This window comes from Taeniopygia guttata, chromosome 8 (assembly GCF_048771995.1).
Source record: "Taeniopygia guttata chromosome 8, bTaeGut7.mat, whole genome shotgun sequence".
NCBI classification, from domain to species: domain Eukaryota; kingdom Metazoa; phylum Chordata; class Aves; order Passeriformes; family Estrildidae; genus Taeniopygia; species Taeniopygia guttata.
In genome coordinates, this window is record NC_133033.1 from 5,769,973 (window position 1) to 5,789,407 (window position 19,435).

The 19,435-nt window shown below is 40.5% G+C and overlaps 1 protein-coding gene across 3 annotated transcripts in view; it reads right to left on the bottom strand.

Moving 5' to 3' along the window:
* ZFYVE9 (zinc finger FYVE-type containing 9) overlaps window positions 1-19,435 on the bottom strand; it is a 57,290-nt gene that overhangs the window by 10,223 nt on the left and 27,632 nt on the right. For all 3 annotated transcript variants that reach the window (XM_072932723.1, XM_030278774.4, XM_072932722.1), the window contains exons 5-13: window positions 18,222-18,321; window positions 14,493-14,669; window positions 13,996-14,165; window positions 13,140-13,263; window positions 11,890-12,012; window positions 10,528-10,683; window positions 3,486-3,710; window positions 1,041-1,123; window positions 233-337 (exon numbers count right to left, since the gene is read on the bottom strand). In XM_072932723.1, coding sequence (XP_072788824.1) covers window positions 233-337; window positions 1,041-1,123; window positions 3,486-3,710; window positions 10,528-10,683; window positions 11,890-12,012; window positions 13,140-13,263; window positions 13,996-14,165; window positions 14,493-14,669; window positions 18,222-18,321 — 1,263 coding nt within the window. The remainder of the gene's footprint in view (window positions 1-232; window positions 338-1,040; window positions 1,124-3,485; window positions 3,711-10,527; window positions 10,684-11,889; window positions 12,013-13,139; window positions 13,264-13,995; window positions 14,166-14,492; window positions 14,670-18,221; window positions 18,322-19,435) is intronic.

Below are 19,435 nucleotides of genomic sequence, written 5' to 3' on the forward strand. Positions count from 1 at the left end.
TTTATGTAAACGGTTCAAAATCCTGAAGAAAAAGAGTTTAAGAGTTTAATTAATTAATTCTTCTTGTGAAACCAGGCTCATTCATTTCCAAAAGCTGCATGCATCACACAGTTAGTGTTTGCTTTTGAGGCATTTTTCTTTAGTGGTAGTGAATAAAATTAAAATTCCTCTAGATCCGAGGTATTCCAATCACAAAGGAACTGTACACAAATGTATGTTTTATAAGCATTACCTCATTATATCTGTTGCTAGGTATTTTGATGCTGGTTTTTCTGACTTCCATATCAACCACTAAACCTTGGACCACAGGCAGTGTATACTGGTAGTTTCTGAAGTCCTGAGAATTTAAACAACATTTCAAGTTAGCCATGATCACCATCATTAACACTGTAGGCTTCATAACTATCCTGGTGACTACTACTTAGCCCATTCAAATAACTGTAATCAGTGACTGGAGGTAGGGAGGGACAGAGACATCACAGCATGTAACCCATGTAATTGCAGTACACAAATGAAACAATATCTCTTACATCAAAATTAATGTTCTCCAACCCTGAATATCATCCCTGTATGTAAGAAAATTTGCTCTCTGTGTTCTGTTACATTACTATATGGAGTTATTAGTTTTTCTAGCGAGATTAGTTTTTCTAGTGAGATTAAGTCATGCATCAAAGAGAATTTCCTATATTGAAAATACTTGCAAAGTAGGAAGAGATAATAACATCCCTTCAGTTGGAGCACAATGTAATCAGAGAGCTGTGACTACACACTGATGACCCAGCACTTCTGAGCAAGCAGTCTGAGCAAACAATGTACTAATTTCAAGATCCAAACATCCTCCAGCAAACAGGTTTGGGATATTGATTTGGGCACCTTGTTACAATTCGCTGTTTTGTTGACAGCTAAAACCCACTCTCAGTAACTGCAAAATCAACTACTTCCTCTTGCATCTCCTGGACCTTCCAGGTACCTGGAGCCCCCAAGTCTCCACACAGATCCACTCACACCAATGGAATGCACACATTCCATCACAGACTTACTGCAAGGAGGTTCATGATTGTGTGTCCAGTCTCTCCAAACAAAGGCTTACGGAATCTGACACTAAACAGTGGGCATGGATAAACTGGAATAAAACAGAAAAGAACAGGTCAGATGGAAATTTACATACTCAGATTCTGCAAATCCAGACCCAACTATCATCTGGTTGAATGTGGTAAGCAGCAGCTAAAGAAGAGAGTGGGAAGACTGCAATTTAAAAAGCAAAAGGGCAGAAGGGTTCAACATTGTAATGACCTCACATGTGTCATGGCTGCTTGCTCACCATGCTAGAAAAAAGAATAATTATGTGGAAAGCTTACAGGTGCCACAATGCAGGACTGAACTGAGTGACCTGGGCCCTGATGGCAAAGATGACCTTTCTACGTGCTTTTTTCAGGCTGCTTCTTGGAAATGGCTTCTATTTTTGCACAACCATTCTGCTGTTCTCCACTGCAGCATCATCAGTCTTTCTGTTCTGTGACTGACACACAACATTCAAGTGATAATCCAGATTATTTTATTTCCTGTTTTCATAATTTCATGGGAATGTGCCAAACTCCCCAGGGGTACATCAAAAACAATTTAAAGGACATTTATGGTATGTCAGTGATGTAAAATATCTGCATTCCTTGGCTGACATCCATACCTGTAAAACATCTGTGATGCAATTCTGAGTGTAGGGCATGGATCTGGCTGCATTACGTTATGTTGCAGCAGAAGCCATCACAATGCTTGGAACATGACTCATGCAGTGGTACATAATGCCAAGGTTTCCTAAACACATGCTTGAAGGAGGATTCCTAAGCTATCCTCAGGCAAACACTCAGCCTGATTTCCCTAAATGCCACACTCCCAGTTCCCAGCGTGGTCAGAAGGGACTGCAGAGCGCTCAGCATCATGTGAATAACATGAGGATTTCCTGATGGAAATCAGCCCCAGCCTCTGCACACTGATTTGATACCTGGAAGCACAACACACCACATGCAACCAACCCCTGCACAGTGCCCTGAGGCACCAGCAAGGGCCGAATTTCCTGTGTCTGCCCACCCTGGTTTCAAGCTCCATCCCAGATGCACCGAATTCCCTGTGCCTGAGCTGCTGGGCTGATCTGTGGATGCTCAGCAGATGTTTTCTGCACACCCAGCAACCCGAGGGCCTCCTGCATCTGATCTGCACAGCCAGCAGCACTGCACAAATGGCTGGATTCTGACAGCTCCAACAGCAAAGAGGATGGAAGGAAACCCAGGAAACCTGGGCCACAAAGCAGCACCTTCCAGGGAGAAACTGAGGCAGTGCCCTGCAGTCACAACTGGCACAGCTCAAGGGAATATGTCTAAATCCAAAACATAGCTGTAGGAATGATGCAAAGCCTGGCTTCCCAGGTACTTTTCTTTTTTCTTTTTTTCTCACTATCAAAACATTTCTTTCTGTGCTCAGAATAAGATGCCACATCCAAAATATGAGCATTTTTGTTTGTTTTTCTAAATACTTATGGGAATAAATGCATGCAGATACACACAAATTTTAAAATGCATGCAGATACACACAAAAACCTACACACCTATAACATGAATGTTTCTTTGTACAAGTTTAAGCTTCAATCCTCATCCTCAGAAGGCAAATTTTGAGAATTTTATTTTTCTCCTCCAGCAACACACATATTTTGTGGAAAAGTCCCAATGTTCTCAAAACTTTAAAAGTTAAAGTGACAAATCTCTGCATAGCATATTATAAAACTTATTTTGTTAAAATGTTCTGAAAAAGTTCTGGAAAAAATTAACAACAGAGCATTTTCATAGTAATTTAGATTAATGAGACATGCCAATTGAAACTGCAGATGAGCAAAACATAAAATTTTTGGCCCATTGTGGTGGACAAACTGCCAGTAATGTCTTTGCTCCACCAATGGTCAATGTCTTTTCAAAATTATTTTATTTTAACTTTATGCCAATTTCATGCTAACTGCTAAGATTTTATTCAGATGAAACATTCTCTTCAGCCTATTTGTTATGAGTTCCAACAGAATTTTGGCAACAAACTGCCAAGTTTGTTGCCCCTGCACGTATATTGTTACTCTCGGGCCTTAAAAACCTAAAAGCAAATGGTCTTTCATTTCAGCATAGAAAGAGCTTAACATCTCAAAGCTCTCCCTTGTGCTAACTACACCAGCTAATCAGACTTGTTCTGCACATAACTCTCAGGTCACTAAATGGATACAAACATGCTCAGAAACAGATTTGTCTCCACAAAAACCTCCCTGATGACCCAGCAGAGCTGTAAAAAGGCCGTAGGACCCATCACCACCTCAGTGCTGCACTGTAGGTCTGACACACAGCTTTTCCTTGCCTGTTTGAGCCTGGGTGGCTCTGACAGGTAACAATCCATGGCTGGGAGAGTGCTCTGAAGCAGAATTCATCCATTCCCCTCCAGCAGTGCCTGCTACTCACGCCTGTATTCAGCTCCGAGCCTCAGCATCAGCCGGATGGGGAACACTTTGGCCCAGGGCGTCTCCCACTTCTGGATGAGGATGCCAAACAAGTAGGGTGGGGTTGGGAGCACCAGGTCCTGCAGGGACTGATAGGTTGCTGCAACGTACAAGAACCCTCCGTGTTCTTTGCTTCCAAGGAAGCTCTGGCTGAAAAAGGAGTGTCCCAGGTTGCCAACAATGTTACCTATGGGAAAAAGAGGAGTTCATTACTTCACTGGATTGAGAGCTGTATCAAGAATGTCAGGAGTTTTTCAAAAGAGAAAAAAATCCATATTAAATTCACTTTTATTCCTGGAGCATTAATGTGTATTAACCACATCTGAAACAATGATTTGCTGCACACAGGTGCTCAAGTTACCTCCTGCGCAAAAGTGCCCCAACCTGGCCTTGATACTTCCAGGGATGGGGCAGCCACAGCTGCTCTGGGCAACCTGTGTCAGGCCCTCACTGCCCTCTCTGGATATCTCAGGAGAGTTCAGGCCAGTACTGCTGCTAAGGTGGTACCTGAAACGTCCCCCTGGCACTACAGACACAGCCACACAAAGCCTTTTTTTTAGTGCCTTACTCAAGGGACTTCCACTGCAGAAGCTGCTGTTGTTCGAACTAAACTTTTGGATTCAGCTGCAATTTAAGGATGGATGTGCATCTGGTCAAACAATTAATGTCCCCTGGTTGTCCTTCCATTTAGGCAAACCACTGGGGTTTGCTAAGACATATACTGAAGATCTGGGTCATTTCAAGAATTACACAAAAGACTGTTTATTTCATTAGTACACTTAATGTAAAATGCAACTGAGAGAGACACAGGGGAGAAACATCACTAATTTTTATTCACATTTTTACTCTTTGATGCTTCTGATTTCCAAAATTGTTTACACTCAAATGGCTGAATGAATCTCAATGCTGATTAGGTTATTATAGCATCCAACATAGCATTTAACATCGAAGCAAAGAACCATGGTGTGATTCCTTTTATCAAATGACAACAGCAGCATGCAAATAATGTACAGAACAGCTGATCACAATTCTCCATAGGAAGATGTGAATATTAATAGTGCTGATTTGCTCTCAAAGAAAAAGGCAATTTTCTGAGAACATGGTGTGCTTGATCACACCACTCATGAGGAATTGCATGGGATTGAGGTACTCATACAGACCTCCTGGGCTTCTGCAGCAATCCCAGGCTTTCCCACCTGCAGACAGAGATGGCTAACTAGGAGTTTCTGCTCCTTCTCCACCACCTCATAACAGAGCGTTTGTATCTGAACTCAAAGCAGTTATGTGCACATCTACATCTGCACATCCACTGGACACTGCCTGGAAAGTTTTTTTCCTTTTACACAGGATACATGCACAGACAAATGCCAGGTTTTACGTAAGTAAAAACATGAGTCACAGAAGTGATACTTTGACATCCTCAGTAATACAAATTATAATAATACAGCTATTCCAGCTCTCCCTCTGGAGATGTGGCCATACTGCTTTGCACCCCTCCAGACCACCCTGGCACAATCATCTCTCAATATTGTCCTTCACATTACCTTGGGTCCTCCAGCTTTACATATAGTGACTGGCAGGTCTGTAAGCAAAAGGCTCCTTTTAGACGCCAACTAACAAATAAGCTCAAGGGGTTCCTTATTTTACAAATTTCATGGCCCCTTTGTGGATTTTTTCTGTACTCACAAATGCTGCACAAAGTAAGATATTAGGTTCCCTGTTAGAAGGTGACAGCTTTGGCAGCCTAGCACCCCATAGCAGGGTGAGGCTCATTCAGAGTTTGCCACCGTCCTGCAAAGACAACCTGTAATTTTACAGATACACATAGGCCAAAGCTGACATGATCACCCAGATCACATTCCAGAACTCTTAGAGTGGCTACAACTTCTCAGCTGAGCATACTTGATGAAAAGTAGCTACTGATCAAATGACCATGAATAACAGAGCCAATCAAATGTCAGGTGCCAAGAATCCCTGCTCCTGCCTATGTGCAAATGCAGCTCTGTCAGCTGTGCTGGGACACTAATGCCTGCTCAGTGAACCACCAGTGCACCAACGTGGGCATCCTGCTAGTGAGTGCAAACCAGTGTATGCACTGGTGTTCATGAGAAAGATTTTCACTTATCTAAAATAGCTGCTGGCACTCGTTTGCTTTTGCAGTTTCCACCTACCCTCACTAATCGCCTCTTCTTCATTTATACTTCCTTTTCCCCTTCCCATCTGTTCTTACCCAAATAGAGCTACAGTCCTGATAATAAAGTTACTTGGTGAGGTTCTCAGTTCCAACAACATGATCACAAAAATCCTTTTTACCCTTCAAGTGTATGACGTGTATAAACTGCCAAACTGCACTGAATTCTGCCCCCTCTTCTGTGTATTTTCTGTGTGCAAGAGGGCAGGCAAAGTGCAGCTGTACAATCCTGTATGGATCTGAGACGTGTGGCACTGCCCACTGGAATGACAAAGCAACCAGACATTTCCACTTGAGACTGGTGCCAAGTGCTGCGGCATGAGGGGATGACTACTTATTTTTTCTGTTTCAGGAGATGGAGCCTCAAGGCTCACACACCTGGGATGCCCCTTAATAATAATTTTTCAGCCAACAGAAACGCAGACAAACCCTCAGAGTTGAATCTGCAACTCAGCTGCTCAGCCCTTTCCTTCCATAAGCCACAGCATCATAAATTACTCCTTCTGACACAAGCAGCTTGCAAAGTGCAAGATCCAAGAGGCTGCCACCACTTCAACAGGACAAATTACTGGGATTAGGTAGCTGTGCTGCAATTCATTATTTATAACTGCTCAAGAGCTTGGATGTGGACAGCATAGGAAGAAGCAAGTGTTACCCTACACACTTCTTTACTGCCCTTTTCAGTCAGCACAACCAAGTCAAAAAGCTTCTTTGGGTTTGTCCCTCAAACATTTCTGACCTCACCAGGGGCTGTCAGTCCTTCCTGCCCTGTCTCTGAAGATGATTCCAAGCCAAGGCCTCACCAAGAAGTTGCTATTCCCAGCCTGACATTGTCAAACCAAACCCACTGCACCATTACACATTTTAAGCACAGAACAGTTTCAGAGGCTTGTAGAGAAAGTGTAGGCGTCAGAAAAACCTTCAAAAATAACTATCCTTTGCAAAAGCATGTAATTTAATTTAAAACACATCACAACTTCCTTTCTAATGAGGCAATCTCAGAGTGAGCAGAAAGGTGCCTTTCCATATATTAAGTTCCAGGACCTGATATCTGACAACTGACATTATTTAGGAAGTGCTTTCAGTGTGCATGATACATCCAAAGCAGTTCTACAGGAGGTCAGTACTTATTCTCTTCTCAATTATACTGTGTTATCCTTGACTTTAAATCTTAAGCATCCCTACAAAATTCTCTAGGAAAAAAAGGTTCTTTTATCCACAGTGTTTTGAATTCTTCACTTAGATATCTCTCCATGATGAACAATGTGCTTTGTATAGCAGTTTGGCAATCCTTTCTGGCCTCAAAATAGTCTATACCAGGAAAGGTAGATGGGGGGAAAAAAATTCCTGCATTGTTTATTGCCCTCAATATGTGGTTAAGCTAGTTAGGTACTTTTACCAAAAACCAGTGAGGTTAAATTCTTAATGCATGCTTCCTATCTTTTGGTTAATGCCAGGTCAAAAAAAGGTAACGGCATCCAGACTCAGGCACGGCATTTATTTGTGGCTTGGGAAAGTCCCTCAGCCTCATTCCACTGCCATCCAGAACAGCCAGAAACTGCCATGTACCAAACTCTGCTGGCATCCTGAAAACCCCAGCACCCCAGTCCTGCAGCAGGAAATGCAAAGCAATATTCACCTGTGAACAATCTTGCCAGATGGATTTTCTTCAAGAGCAACTGAGCACATTTCCTTTGGAAAAGGAACACAAAGCAAATCACTCCAAGAGCCACAAAGAGCAACAGAAGAGCCAAGACCATGAATGTACCCTGATGCCCCAACACATCTGATGCAGATGCCAAAATTGAGAAAAACCTCCTTATCAGCTCCACATTCAAAGTTCTGGCCATGGTCAGTGTCTCTATTGAAACACATCAGAAAGTAATTTGGAAAGAACCTACTCCTATTGCCAAGGGCCATAAAGCTTCACTTACTACCAGTGAGAGCAGCAGCTGCCAGCATCCAAAACTTTCTCAGGCTACTCTGTGGCAGTGTTCCTAACATCACTCACTCATCTCATGAAGTTTGATTTTGTCTCCACCTTTCCACAGACCAATTGCAGGGGTGTATTACTTGGTTCACCTGTTCTCTGTTCAGAACATCTACATGGGCTTCTTTACAGATCTACTATTAACTACCATCATATTTGATTAAAACCATGCTGGGTAAAAAAAAGCACAAACTGGATCTGGGATAGACCCACCCTCAGAAGGAACATCCCCAAAAACCAGGGTGACCAAAAAGCCATTTCAGGCAGTTGTCAGATTTACATTTCCACTACAAAAGTAACAGTAGCTTTTATTGTCTTCCAGCACAGAGTTGATGCACTAGGGCATCTCTGGCAGCACTACATTAACACATCCAACTGCCTCAAAGTACCCATTCAGATGGACAGAAATCCTCATTTTCCCATTCACTGCCAGGCCTACAGCCAACAGACATGGATAATCATGGGATTACTACTACAGCACTGCAACTACTACAACCACAACAGAAATCATTAGCTTCCAATTTCAAAAACAGAAAAGCAACACAGCAGGAAGCTTGGTGACAGAGGGGCCAAAGGAAAAGTAAAGTGATGAGAGGTGAGCAGCAATAAATACTTGCCTTAACTGACTTTATTTTTTTGTAACTCACATGCATATAGCCTACAGTGAAAAAGACCATTTTATCCTTCAAAATCTCTCTGCTACCCTCCCACCAGAGCCAGCCTGCAAACAACACCCAGCACACAGGGCAGGACTCTGCCTCCAGAACAAGTCAGCCCCTCAGGAAAGTGGAAACATCTGGGAAGAGGCACGAGTACATACAAGTACTTTGTGCTTCTAGGCTTCAGCACAGAATTCAAGCTCCTAAATTCATGTGACTCATGCAGAAATCATTTGCTATGGATTGGGCTTTAATCCAACAAACAAAAAGGGATGCTGTGTTTTCCCGCTGAAAACAAGACCAAGAAATCTAAAATCACTTCAAAGCAATATCAACAACATAAAAAGTAATTCTTGTTTCCATTCCAATAAAAAGTACTGTATGTGCCTTTTTATTTTATTACTGTTTTTAAGAAAACTTATAGTAAAGGAAATAAATAAAATCATCCACAGAATTTATTTCAGTTTCCTGATATAGAATACATTTAAGTCGACATATTATATAATGAAAAATGAAATGGCGAGGCAGGCTGTTAAACAGTCTCTAAATTCTACTGGGAATTCTTGTTTGCTCTAAATGTCTAAATCATCTCACTGCCAGGAGAGGTGCAGTACCTCTGAAATGAACAGCTTGGAAAGCACGGCTCCACCTCCAAGAGCAGAACTGCTAACCACTTCCAAGGGATTACAGACACCCAACTGAAACCCCTACGGCATCACCTCCTCTCTGCCTGAATAATGTTTAAAGCAGCCAAGTTACAAATATGCTAACAGATCCTTCTGCCTCTCAATGCATGCCTTGGAAAGAAAAAAAGGATGGATGTTGAAAGAGCATTCCCAAGTGCTTTGGGAATTCATCAAGGTGCACTATCTACAAAACCTGCAGGCATTATGCAGTAACTGAAGGTGTCTGTCTACTCATCCTTCATGTCTGAAACACAACACACAGCAGATCCTACCAAAAGAAAACACACAGTGGAATTCCTCAACAGCGACATTTGGTTTCTGATTAAGAATTTTACAATAGTAAGCAGCTCTTTGCACCAGTAGAATTGTAGGATATCAAATTACTACCACTACAGTACTAAAAAAAGAATTACAAATACATTATGTAGGAGTTATAAATTATGTATTTCTGTTGTGTAATTATAATACAGAACTTCATAGCAATATACACACCAAGCTGGATTTATATCTGCAATATACATATATATGCATTTATATACACATGCTTGCCATTTTTCATATCTATCTCCTTCTGAATAACATCATTATAAGACAAAGAAAATGAACTGAGGTTTAGAACAGTAGTTGTTTGCCATGCACACGAGATCCATTATGACACGAGATAATAATACATTCTGAACCTGGCAACCTCTCTGCACAGGCTGACCTTTATTGTACAAAGATATTTTAGGAAACAAATATCTTTCATTATTTTATTAAAGTACTGGATTCAATCACTCCAAAGACATTACGAATTATAACCAGAACCTCCTGTAAATGTATTTTCAGCATATAACCTTAATGTGATCCAATTTTACCTCTAGAAAACAAGCTTTATCTTCTGATGAGTGGAACCAAATACTTACAATATTTCCTTATGCAAGGATTTTTGAATTCTAAGGTCCAACAATAATACCTAGAAGTGGAAGCCTATTTACTTAGTAAATGTAAAATGTGCAATGATTTATTTAAAAATCTTGCAATCAAAGATACAAAAATTCAGTATTCAGGGATAATTTCTGACGTGCTCTACAGTTCATTCTAGGTACACACACATATATATATATATATAATTTTAAAATATAAATAGGATCTCCATAATGTAGTAACAGACACAGGCAGTATGAGAATCAAACTTCTGAACTACCTGGTCAGGAGATATTGAAATACTATCCACAAGAATTCTCAACATTTTCTTTCTGGCTGGAAGATCTTTGGAAAGCTCCCCAGGTTAGCAGCATTTTATCTGGTGAGATGACTAGAACACTGGATACTAAAAACCAACAACTCATCTCCCTATCAGCTTTTATCCTTAATATCTTTTTTTTTTTCCTTTTCTTTTTTTTTTTTTTCCTTTTTTCAAAAAGAGCCATCTGCTGTGATAAAAATGTATCTGACCCTGAATGATTTTTAACATTTTTAACAGAGAGCATTCCTACCTGCTAAGGCATCCCGGTAAAGTTGCACAAAATGGTTAAAGATATCCTTAGGCAAACATTTCTCATCAGGCAAACACTGCAGGAGAATGACGATCTCGGACTGCCCCACGGCGTGCATGCCTTTCGTGGTGAAACACCAGCACTTCCTGTTCACATCTGCACGGAGGCAAACATGGATCAGCAGAGCAGATTTGCAGAAAGGATGCCTGAATTTCACTGCAGGAAGACAGCTCTTGCAAGGAGCAGTTTTACAGCACGTATTGTTGTGTTATCTGTCACACAAACAAATTACGTCCTACATCTGTTACCGTGGGGCAAGCACATCCAAAACAAGAGCAGCTCAGTAATTCCCAGTTTACAGCTAAGGAAGAACCAGAGTATTACAGCTCCCAGTCAGATTTTGGGATTAACACCACAGAACAGACTTTTAGCAGTTTCTGTATTCAAATGAAAGGACAGGATTTAAATGGGAACAAAGGAGCCTGGGAACAGGGTAGGCTGTTGGCTGTGTGTACCATGATCCAGACAACTAAAACAGTTTCCAGCAGTGATATCTTCCTTAATATATGGAGACCTGGATGTCAGGTGTCTCCATGAGACCTCACTGTGTTGTTCTGCTTCACAGGGATGTTAGTAATGATACATGTTCTGAGATTCATTTCTTGAGAATATTAAGTTATTGAAATAAAACCTGTGTCTATAATATATTACCTTTTCATACATTTGTAAAACATTGTACTGCAATCCAAGAGATGCTGAAAGGCTTATAAACAACTTATTCATACAAAACTGTCCTTCCCAATTTCTCCATTGTGTTTCTATCCAGTAGGGAATAGCTGAGGAACTGGCATGAGAAGCCATCCATGTGCCTCCCCACTCCTCCCTCAGCACAGGTACACACAGGCACAGGACACAAAGGGACAGAAGAGGTGCACAGGGGCATGGAACCTCTGCAGTATTGGGGATCCCATCAGCTTTTTCCAGAATGGGATGACAGGGGAATAAGTGAAGCAACCAAAGGAAAATGGGTGATAAAATACCCTGCCCTGCTAAGCTCTACAGGAGACACTGATCTCCAAACCTGAGACTGGAGGCTTTATCAGTCCAGTTTATATTTTCTACATAAAATTATTTATGTAGAATATATTTAGTTTATATTTTCTACCTTAAATTCTGGTGATACCTAAATCACCAGAAAAGGGCCTTTTGACATTTAACCTAATATGGTTTAATACAAAGTTTTCAACCTGTACACTTTTTCTGAGACTCTCCTACCAAATAAAAATGCTGCTGCTCCTACTGATAATCTAGATAACATTCCCCTTCTCATAGACTAAGACTTATTTAATAATAAACACTTACAATTTACTATTTTCACCATGGACAGCAAATTAGCATTTAAAACAAATACTAGAGGGTCAGGGCCACCATCCTCCAGCTGCTGCATGACAGAGATCTGAGAAGGTCTCTCTTCCACAGCATAGTCTACGAAAGAAACAAACACATGAATTACTGGTACGGACTCTACATTATAATCAGATAACCCCAATTCAAATTCTTTTTACTGTTTTGACCTTTTAGACAAAAATTTATTTAATTATTGGTGGTTTAAGTGATTGTTTCCTAGGCTGGTATTTTCAAAATTCAACAGAATTTATGAAATAGCCTCTGTACATCCTTAGAAAGGTGCATCTTGTTTCAGAAAAATAACTATTTTTCAGTATCAACTAGAGGAGAAAATTGAAATCAAATTGAAAAGTGTGTCACAATGTCAACTGAAATCCCAAATGACTAAGAAGTTAAGAATTGTTATTTAAATCACAGTAAGGCTGAACTACCTGAACTACCATAAACAGCTAACACAGGATGGAACAGATCTGAAATTAAATACTGCTCACATTTTGGTTTTGACACTATCCTGCAATAAAAGTTTACTTCCAGCTTAACATTAGAAAAGCACTGTGACAGCAAAATATCCAATAAGAATAAAACAACCAAATAAGAGAAAATAAGTTAATTCAAGGAATGTATTAAAGGATGTCATGAAACAGACTGTGGAAAGTGACTTCACATAAACAAACACACATTTTCTAATATTTTCAAAATTAGTTTTTAATTTTCTGAAGCCTCCTTGATTTGGATTATTTATAAGGGGATATCACAATGACTAAAAGCTATACTGTGGGCCAAGATGTGCAATAGTGTTGTTGAATCCAGTGCCTGGAGATGCCTCAGACACAGCCCATGTTCCAGAAGAATTTCAGAGACTGGAATAATGAATATTCATAAGGATAATTAAAACCTATCTCTGTTTGAAACATTCCCCACAGTCTGATTAGTAAAGAAATTAGCACATGTTTCTGGACTGCAGTTAATTCTTTGCTTCATGTTTTACTTGTTCCAGGAATTTCATTGCAAGGTGGGGCTCTTCCTGGATGCAAATAGGGACCAATTGTGCAAAGGAGTGGCCAACATTTACCCATGAGTGCTTACTGAGAATTCCTTCCAATATTCAACACACTGCCAGCATCTTATTTTTAAAATAAACACAGTAGCCACTAGATTATTGCATCTGGTAAGCATAAAAGCTGGCTGCCAAATTATGCCCTCACCTCCTTTTACTCCAGTGGAGATGAGAATTGGAGGAAGACCATCTTCAGGAATCAGATTCATTGCACTGCCAACAGGACTGCCAACCTGAGTTATATTTCCCGAGAATACAGAGGCATTATCAGTCTACAAGAAGCAAACAACAAGGAAGGACAACATTAAAACAGTAATAATAATAAAAATGTAAGAGCTGGATGGATGAATTATTATAGATGTAGGAGTCCATGTCTGCTGGAGAAACAGAAGCACCAAGTAATTTGGCTCTGTAACAAAAGAAAATCATATGATAACTCCTGGATGTGAACTATTGATAGAAGATCTGCTCAGAACCTGTAACTCCCTTCTCTAACACCATACATAGCCCTTTCTTCACAAAATCTTAATGCATCTATGTCCATTTGAACTTTTTTCAGAGTCTCAATTCCACTTACATGGGGTATGGTGGACTTAACATTCTTAACTTTATCTGCACTTTCCTGCATACTAAATTTTGTGACAGAATATTCTTCTGATCCACACTCTGATTATCTTATTGTTTCAAACTCCTTACTGACCACAACTCACCTTTTTTAAAGCACATGTTACACAAATATTCTTCACACACCCGCTATAGAGCCAAATAGCTGGAAGCCACAGAGACAACAAACATTCTTAGTGCTTTGCCCCAAAACTCTTCATTTCATTTAAAAAGATATGGTTGTTTCAGCACTCTGCAAGCATTCAAATAAGGACAACACTTGCTATGCAACACATTAAGACAAGCCTGAGCAGATTTCCTGCATCAGTCTTATTGCAGTCACCACAGCAACTCACAGGCCACTCACAACACAGGATTTTTAATGCCAAACACTCCCTTACTTCTGCTGATGAAGTGTTGTTGGCCATGGGCTTTGATGGATCATGAGACACTGCTAAGGTTCCCGTGGAAGTTGTCCCAGCCACTGTCAGCTTTGCTGCATCGGCAACCTCTCCATTGGGTAAAATCCCATCAGCAAACCAAACACGCCTTTGTTCTCTAGGCTGAGCCACTGCAGAGAACATAAAAAAAAAGCATTTAACATCTTGCAGCAACACTGGCTAGGAAATTGGAAAATCTGAGTATAAAACAGCAAAATGGAAAAAATAAATATAAAAATGTGGATTGGAAGGAACTTAGGATATCACCTGGTGCATCCCCTGTGGCAGCATCATGTACAGACACAAACCACAGTTTACATGTCCTGAAAAACCTGATGTCCCTGTTGAGGGCAGGAATAGCACACTGGCATTAGCCATAATTTGGAATGGATGAAATGCAGATATTCTTCCTAAATGCTTACAACAGGTAAACTGGAAAAAAAAGGAAGTGTTCCTACCTTCTGCTCCAGGATGCTTCAGAACTCCCACAGGTACCATGACAGTGGGAGGCGGGGAGCTCAGGGCTCCCGAGGCCTGAGCCTGCTGCAAAGGAGGGATAGTAGAACAGTATTCAGCAGGATTGTTAGGGTTAGGGCTCTGGCTTGAGGCACTCATCATGTTCTCCCAGGCTTGAGCTAAAGCAAACAGAGAACAAGAGCCATGAACACAGAGGAAGATATCTAACAGTCCAAAACATTGTGTTAAGTTCTCAGCTGCTGTCAGTACGGACCCTGCCACCTCCCAAAGACCATTCCCTCCATGTAACAGCCCAGGAGACTAAAATTATGAAAGAAAAGCACGAGGAGAAGCTGCACTGGCCCTGTGCAATAAAAATATCAGTCCATAGAGAAGTATTTTCTGAAAATACTTCTTTTTACTTGAGTGATGCTTAGTTCCTTATGCTTAATTTTGCTTTTTTCTTACAAGATTTAATTGAAAACAGTCAACGTGTACATAAATATATATATATATATATATTTATGTACACGTTGACTGTTTTCAGTCAACGTGAATATATATGTGTGGAGAAATAGACATTTTTACTACAAATGTTTCATACAAAATACTTGAGCAGATTTAGCTTTCATTTATGATAAAAGAGCACACTGCATTTCTTTGTGTGCAGGGCAGTTGTGTACAGATCAGCAACTTTAATTCTTATCTGTAAAAACACACTTATGCTACTAATTTGGAAGGCATGACTTGAGCCTTAATTCAATTGGCCAAAAAATAACACCTAAATCTTTTTTGTCAACAACATCTATCATAGGAAAATATCCTGCAGTGAGTAAACCAGACTATCTCCACAGTGCTACTTCTTTTTCACCTCTAAGGAAGGCTTGTAGCAAGATGCCAGAAATGTTGTATGTGTGTTAAAAATAAATGCATTTTTTGAGTCAGGCATAAATATGACTGCACCTAAGCTCTCAGAACTTGTACATCCCTGGGCTCCTTCAGCTGCAAGTTGTTAGAAAACCAAGGTGGAAATAACAAGACCAAAAAAAAGGCCAAACAGAACTCAACAGAACATAAACCCTCCTGGTTCCCCCATCAACCTGCAAATCCAATAGTGAAATGCTTGTCAATGAAAAAGGTATTGGCATTCCAGCTGGGAAAATTACTTGAACCAAAGCACGTTTTGAACAGCAATTCTATACCAGTTATAGTAAAAGTCCTGAAAGAAGAAAGTATTAAAAATGCACTAAGTTACATGTCCAGGGCTCCTTTATTAGAAAAGTAAAAGAGCATTCTTAAAGCCTTCTTTAAATGGAGCAAAGTGCCAAGTCAGCACTGAAAATACACTAAAATAGCATTGGAAACTGATGAAACACATACCCTGGCCATGGAAACGTGCCAGAAAACACACAAGCCTCCCCTCACACCCCAGTCAAACACAAACCAGGTTCTGAGCAATCAAGTGAAATAATAACTGCTTTTACAGTTCCTACCCCTGCTTCCAGGTCTTGCAAAGATTAATGCTTAACCTGTTGCACTGGCAGGGACAAAAGCCCCAAAAGCTGCACTGACAAAGAAACTGGAAGGATCAGGAGGGGTGGGATGCACTCAGGCTGCAGGTGAACTGACCCAAAGCATCACCACGAAGCACTGCAGCAGGGACAGGAACACAGGGAGACAGGGCAAGCACAGCACTGGCCTGGAAGGAACAAGGCACTGGTGTCACTGTTTGCTGCCATCAATGTGCATCTGCCCTGGCAACAGGACAGAGAGGCTTTCAAATGAAATCATTATAATATGATCAGTTTTATTATGTCTTTTTAAAATAACACTTTTGTTTTAACAAAATATTTACAGATTCTTCCTCTTCCCCCAGATGAAAATTAATCCTACTCATCACGACAGAGCCAGCTGTCTTTTGCTAAGTGTATTTTTCTTGTACACCTTGAAATGTGTTCATTTCTCCATCTCAAAATGTAACAGTTTAGAACCCCTTCAGCATCATTACTGGGACCAGTTTTTAATTTCTAGATATTATAACTTACAATTTCCTGACACCTTCCACATTTGGCCTAGAGTAAAGAATTATTAATAATTAAAACCTACAACGGCATACTGATTAACGTATTTTTGAAACAGTCCATCTTTTTGAAATTTTTTGAGAAAATTATATTCCTGTTTAATAACAGATACTGTCTATTAATTTCATATTGCCATCTCAAGATTAAGCACTCAGTTACTTTCAACCAAACCTGAACCAATACTCAACTTCTTCGGAGAAAAAATATACAGCTATGACCTTAAGTTTAGTGTTATAGTTTAGATGTTCAACGAAGTAAGAGATCTTTCTAAAAACAGACAAAATAATCCACTATGCAGTACTATCTAAAGACAATGCCAAAATTACATTGTGTGATGCTGACACAAACCACAATTTTCCTAATTCTTGGTTAGAATCTTTGTTGGAAGTCTCCAAAGTTTAGCTAAACAATTGCAGCAATGGAGATTCCATGATAAACCATCCTGATAATTACTGAACACTAATCCTAACAGTTAAAAGTTTGCATTCAGAGCCTGAATTTCTCTGACTTCTCATCCTACCTTTTACATGCTAGAATGCACCTCTCAGACCTTCCCCTACCACTGAACTCACTTCTGGCATCAAGTTAGAGTAATCCATATATATATATATATTTATACCAACCCCAGGACCAAGACACCCATTCACTTTCCCACTAATAAGCCAAAATGCCTGGAATTTCTCATGATGAGACAGGTTATCTCATGAATGAAGCACCCACATGGGTCTTCTCTCGACCTAATCCAATTTCTCAGCCTTCTCAATTCAAGACAGAAGAACTGAATATTGACTCTTCCAGCAGCAGCTGTCTCAGTGTCATGGGCGTAACTCAGCTGGACAGATCATCACCCAGAGGAAACTGCCAGTGTGGGAAGTTCTGGAGATTTTCACAGGCCACAAGAGAGTGCTCTGAGTTTGCCCAGGTTTATAGCACAGCTCTGAAGTGTTAATACAGTAAAGAACAGACAAAATACATTCCACAGCCTGCTGGTCAAACCCAGAGTTTTTCCTTACACCAAGCAGAGGTGATAGAACTTCCTTTCAGTTCTACATGTGAATTTCAGAACTACCTGGGACCTCTGTCCTGTGTCCATGTTCTCACCAGGCTCTTAGCCACAGCACCACCCTGGGTCTGACACTCTCCAGGAATGTGTGAATGTAACCATCTAAGCTCAGCTGCTCACATTTGGGGACCTGTATTTAGACAAGACCTCTTACTCTATCACCAAGGAGTTAAGAAGAGGAGTTGGATTAATTTGTGGGTAAATACTACTTTCCAGGTCTCCTATAATGCATGATCTAGAACAGGCACTACTGCATTACTTTGCTCTTTGGCATTCCATCTAAATGTGTAGCAGGTTATCTACTCAGGCAACAAAGGATACAGAGTACACTTCTGAACCAACCCCAAAGGCACAGTTTTTGCAATCCTGGTAGAGCACTCCCAAATGAAAGCTTTCAAAACTCACTGCAACCTTACCAGTTTTTCTACTCTTCACAGGGATTCCATGCCAGCCTCTCAAAGCATCTTTACTGTTTTAGAATACTTACCCATACAAATGAAGTATTTTGATTTTCTTTTTAGATGGCCTCACTGCAGCTCCAAACAAAGCCAGTGAGGTGCCACATCTCAGATTCCCTGCCCACTCACCATTCATCAGCACTGAGTGGCAGATCACACACACTCTGGCTTCCTTTCGGTCCATGTACAGCAGCTTGCACTTCAGGCTACAGCACGCAGCACAAAACACCTGGAACACAGGGGAAACTGCTCAGGGGTGTGCACAAATATGGGACAAACTGATGGACCTGGACAACTGAGTGTCTGCAAAGCTCCTGAAATGCAAAATACAGAGGTAAAAATATCAGTATTTCCCCATTAAAGCCACAGTGACCAATACCTATCCAGGGTGCCTGTACTACTAATCCTGATGATTATTTTGTGGAACACATAAACACATTCTGTCCCGATAGTGCACTGTGGTGTTTTTAAAATTTGTTTGGCATAAATGACAATGAGGGTAATAAATACCTACCACATTAAAATCCCTCAGAGAATTAACAATTTGGGAATTAACTTCAGTCTTAGAAAAAGCATGAGTACTTCCTAGAATTAAATAGGAATTCAATGCACAAGTATTCTATATATATAAGAGACTACTATAGCACAGATTAATTCAAACTTAATTAATTCTTTGCAGTAGTACAATTCATCTACATGGAATTGGCCAGAAGGAATTTTTGGACATGAAGAGGAATTTCTTCACAGAAGGGGTGATTAAACATTGGAATGGGCTGCCCAGAGAGGTGCTGGAGTCACTGTCCTTGGAGGTGTTTAAGGAAAGACTGGATGTGGCACTCAGTGGCATGGTCTGGTTGACAAGGCAGTGATCAGTCATCAGACAAGACTGGACTTGGTAATCTCAAGACGTTTTTTCCAACCTAAATAATTCTGTGATTCTGATAGCAACTCCAGCTGTTTAATCTCTCCATATCTAGCAAGCTATTCCTCGGTTGAGGAGGAACAGTGATTATCAAAATGCTTTAAGTGTTAAACATATAAATCAAGACATTTAAGAAAGCTGAATGACATTAGTACTGCAAGAAAATCTTGCTCCATTTCTATGAAAAAGCTTATTCTGACATGAATACAAACACAACAGTAGGGAGAACTCAGGAATTGCATTCTGGGCACCCTGGCTGCTAAAGGGTCTGGGGCAAAGCCCAGGGAGCACAAAGTGCTCCTGCAGCTGCAGTGCTGGTCGTTCTCCCTTGAACCAGCTATAAAAACTCCCCAGTCCTGGGCAGAAAACATTCCTGAGGCTTTCCAGACAAGCAAAACCATCAAACATGAGCATGGCTTGT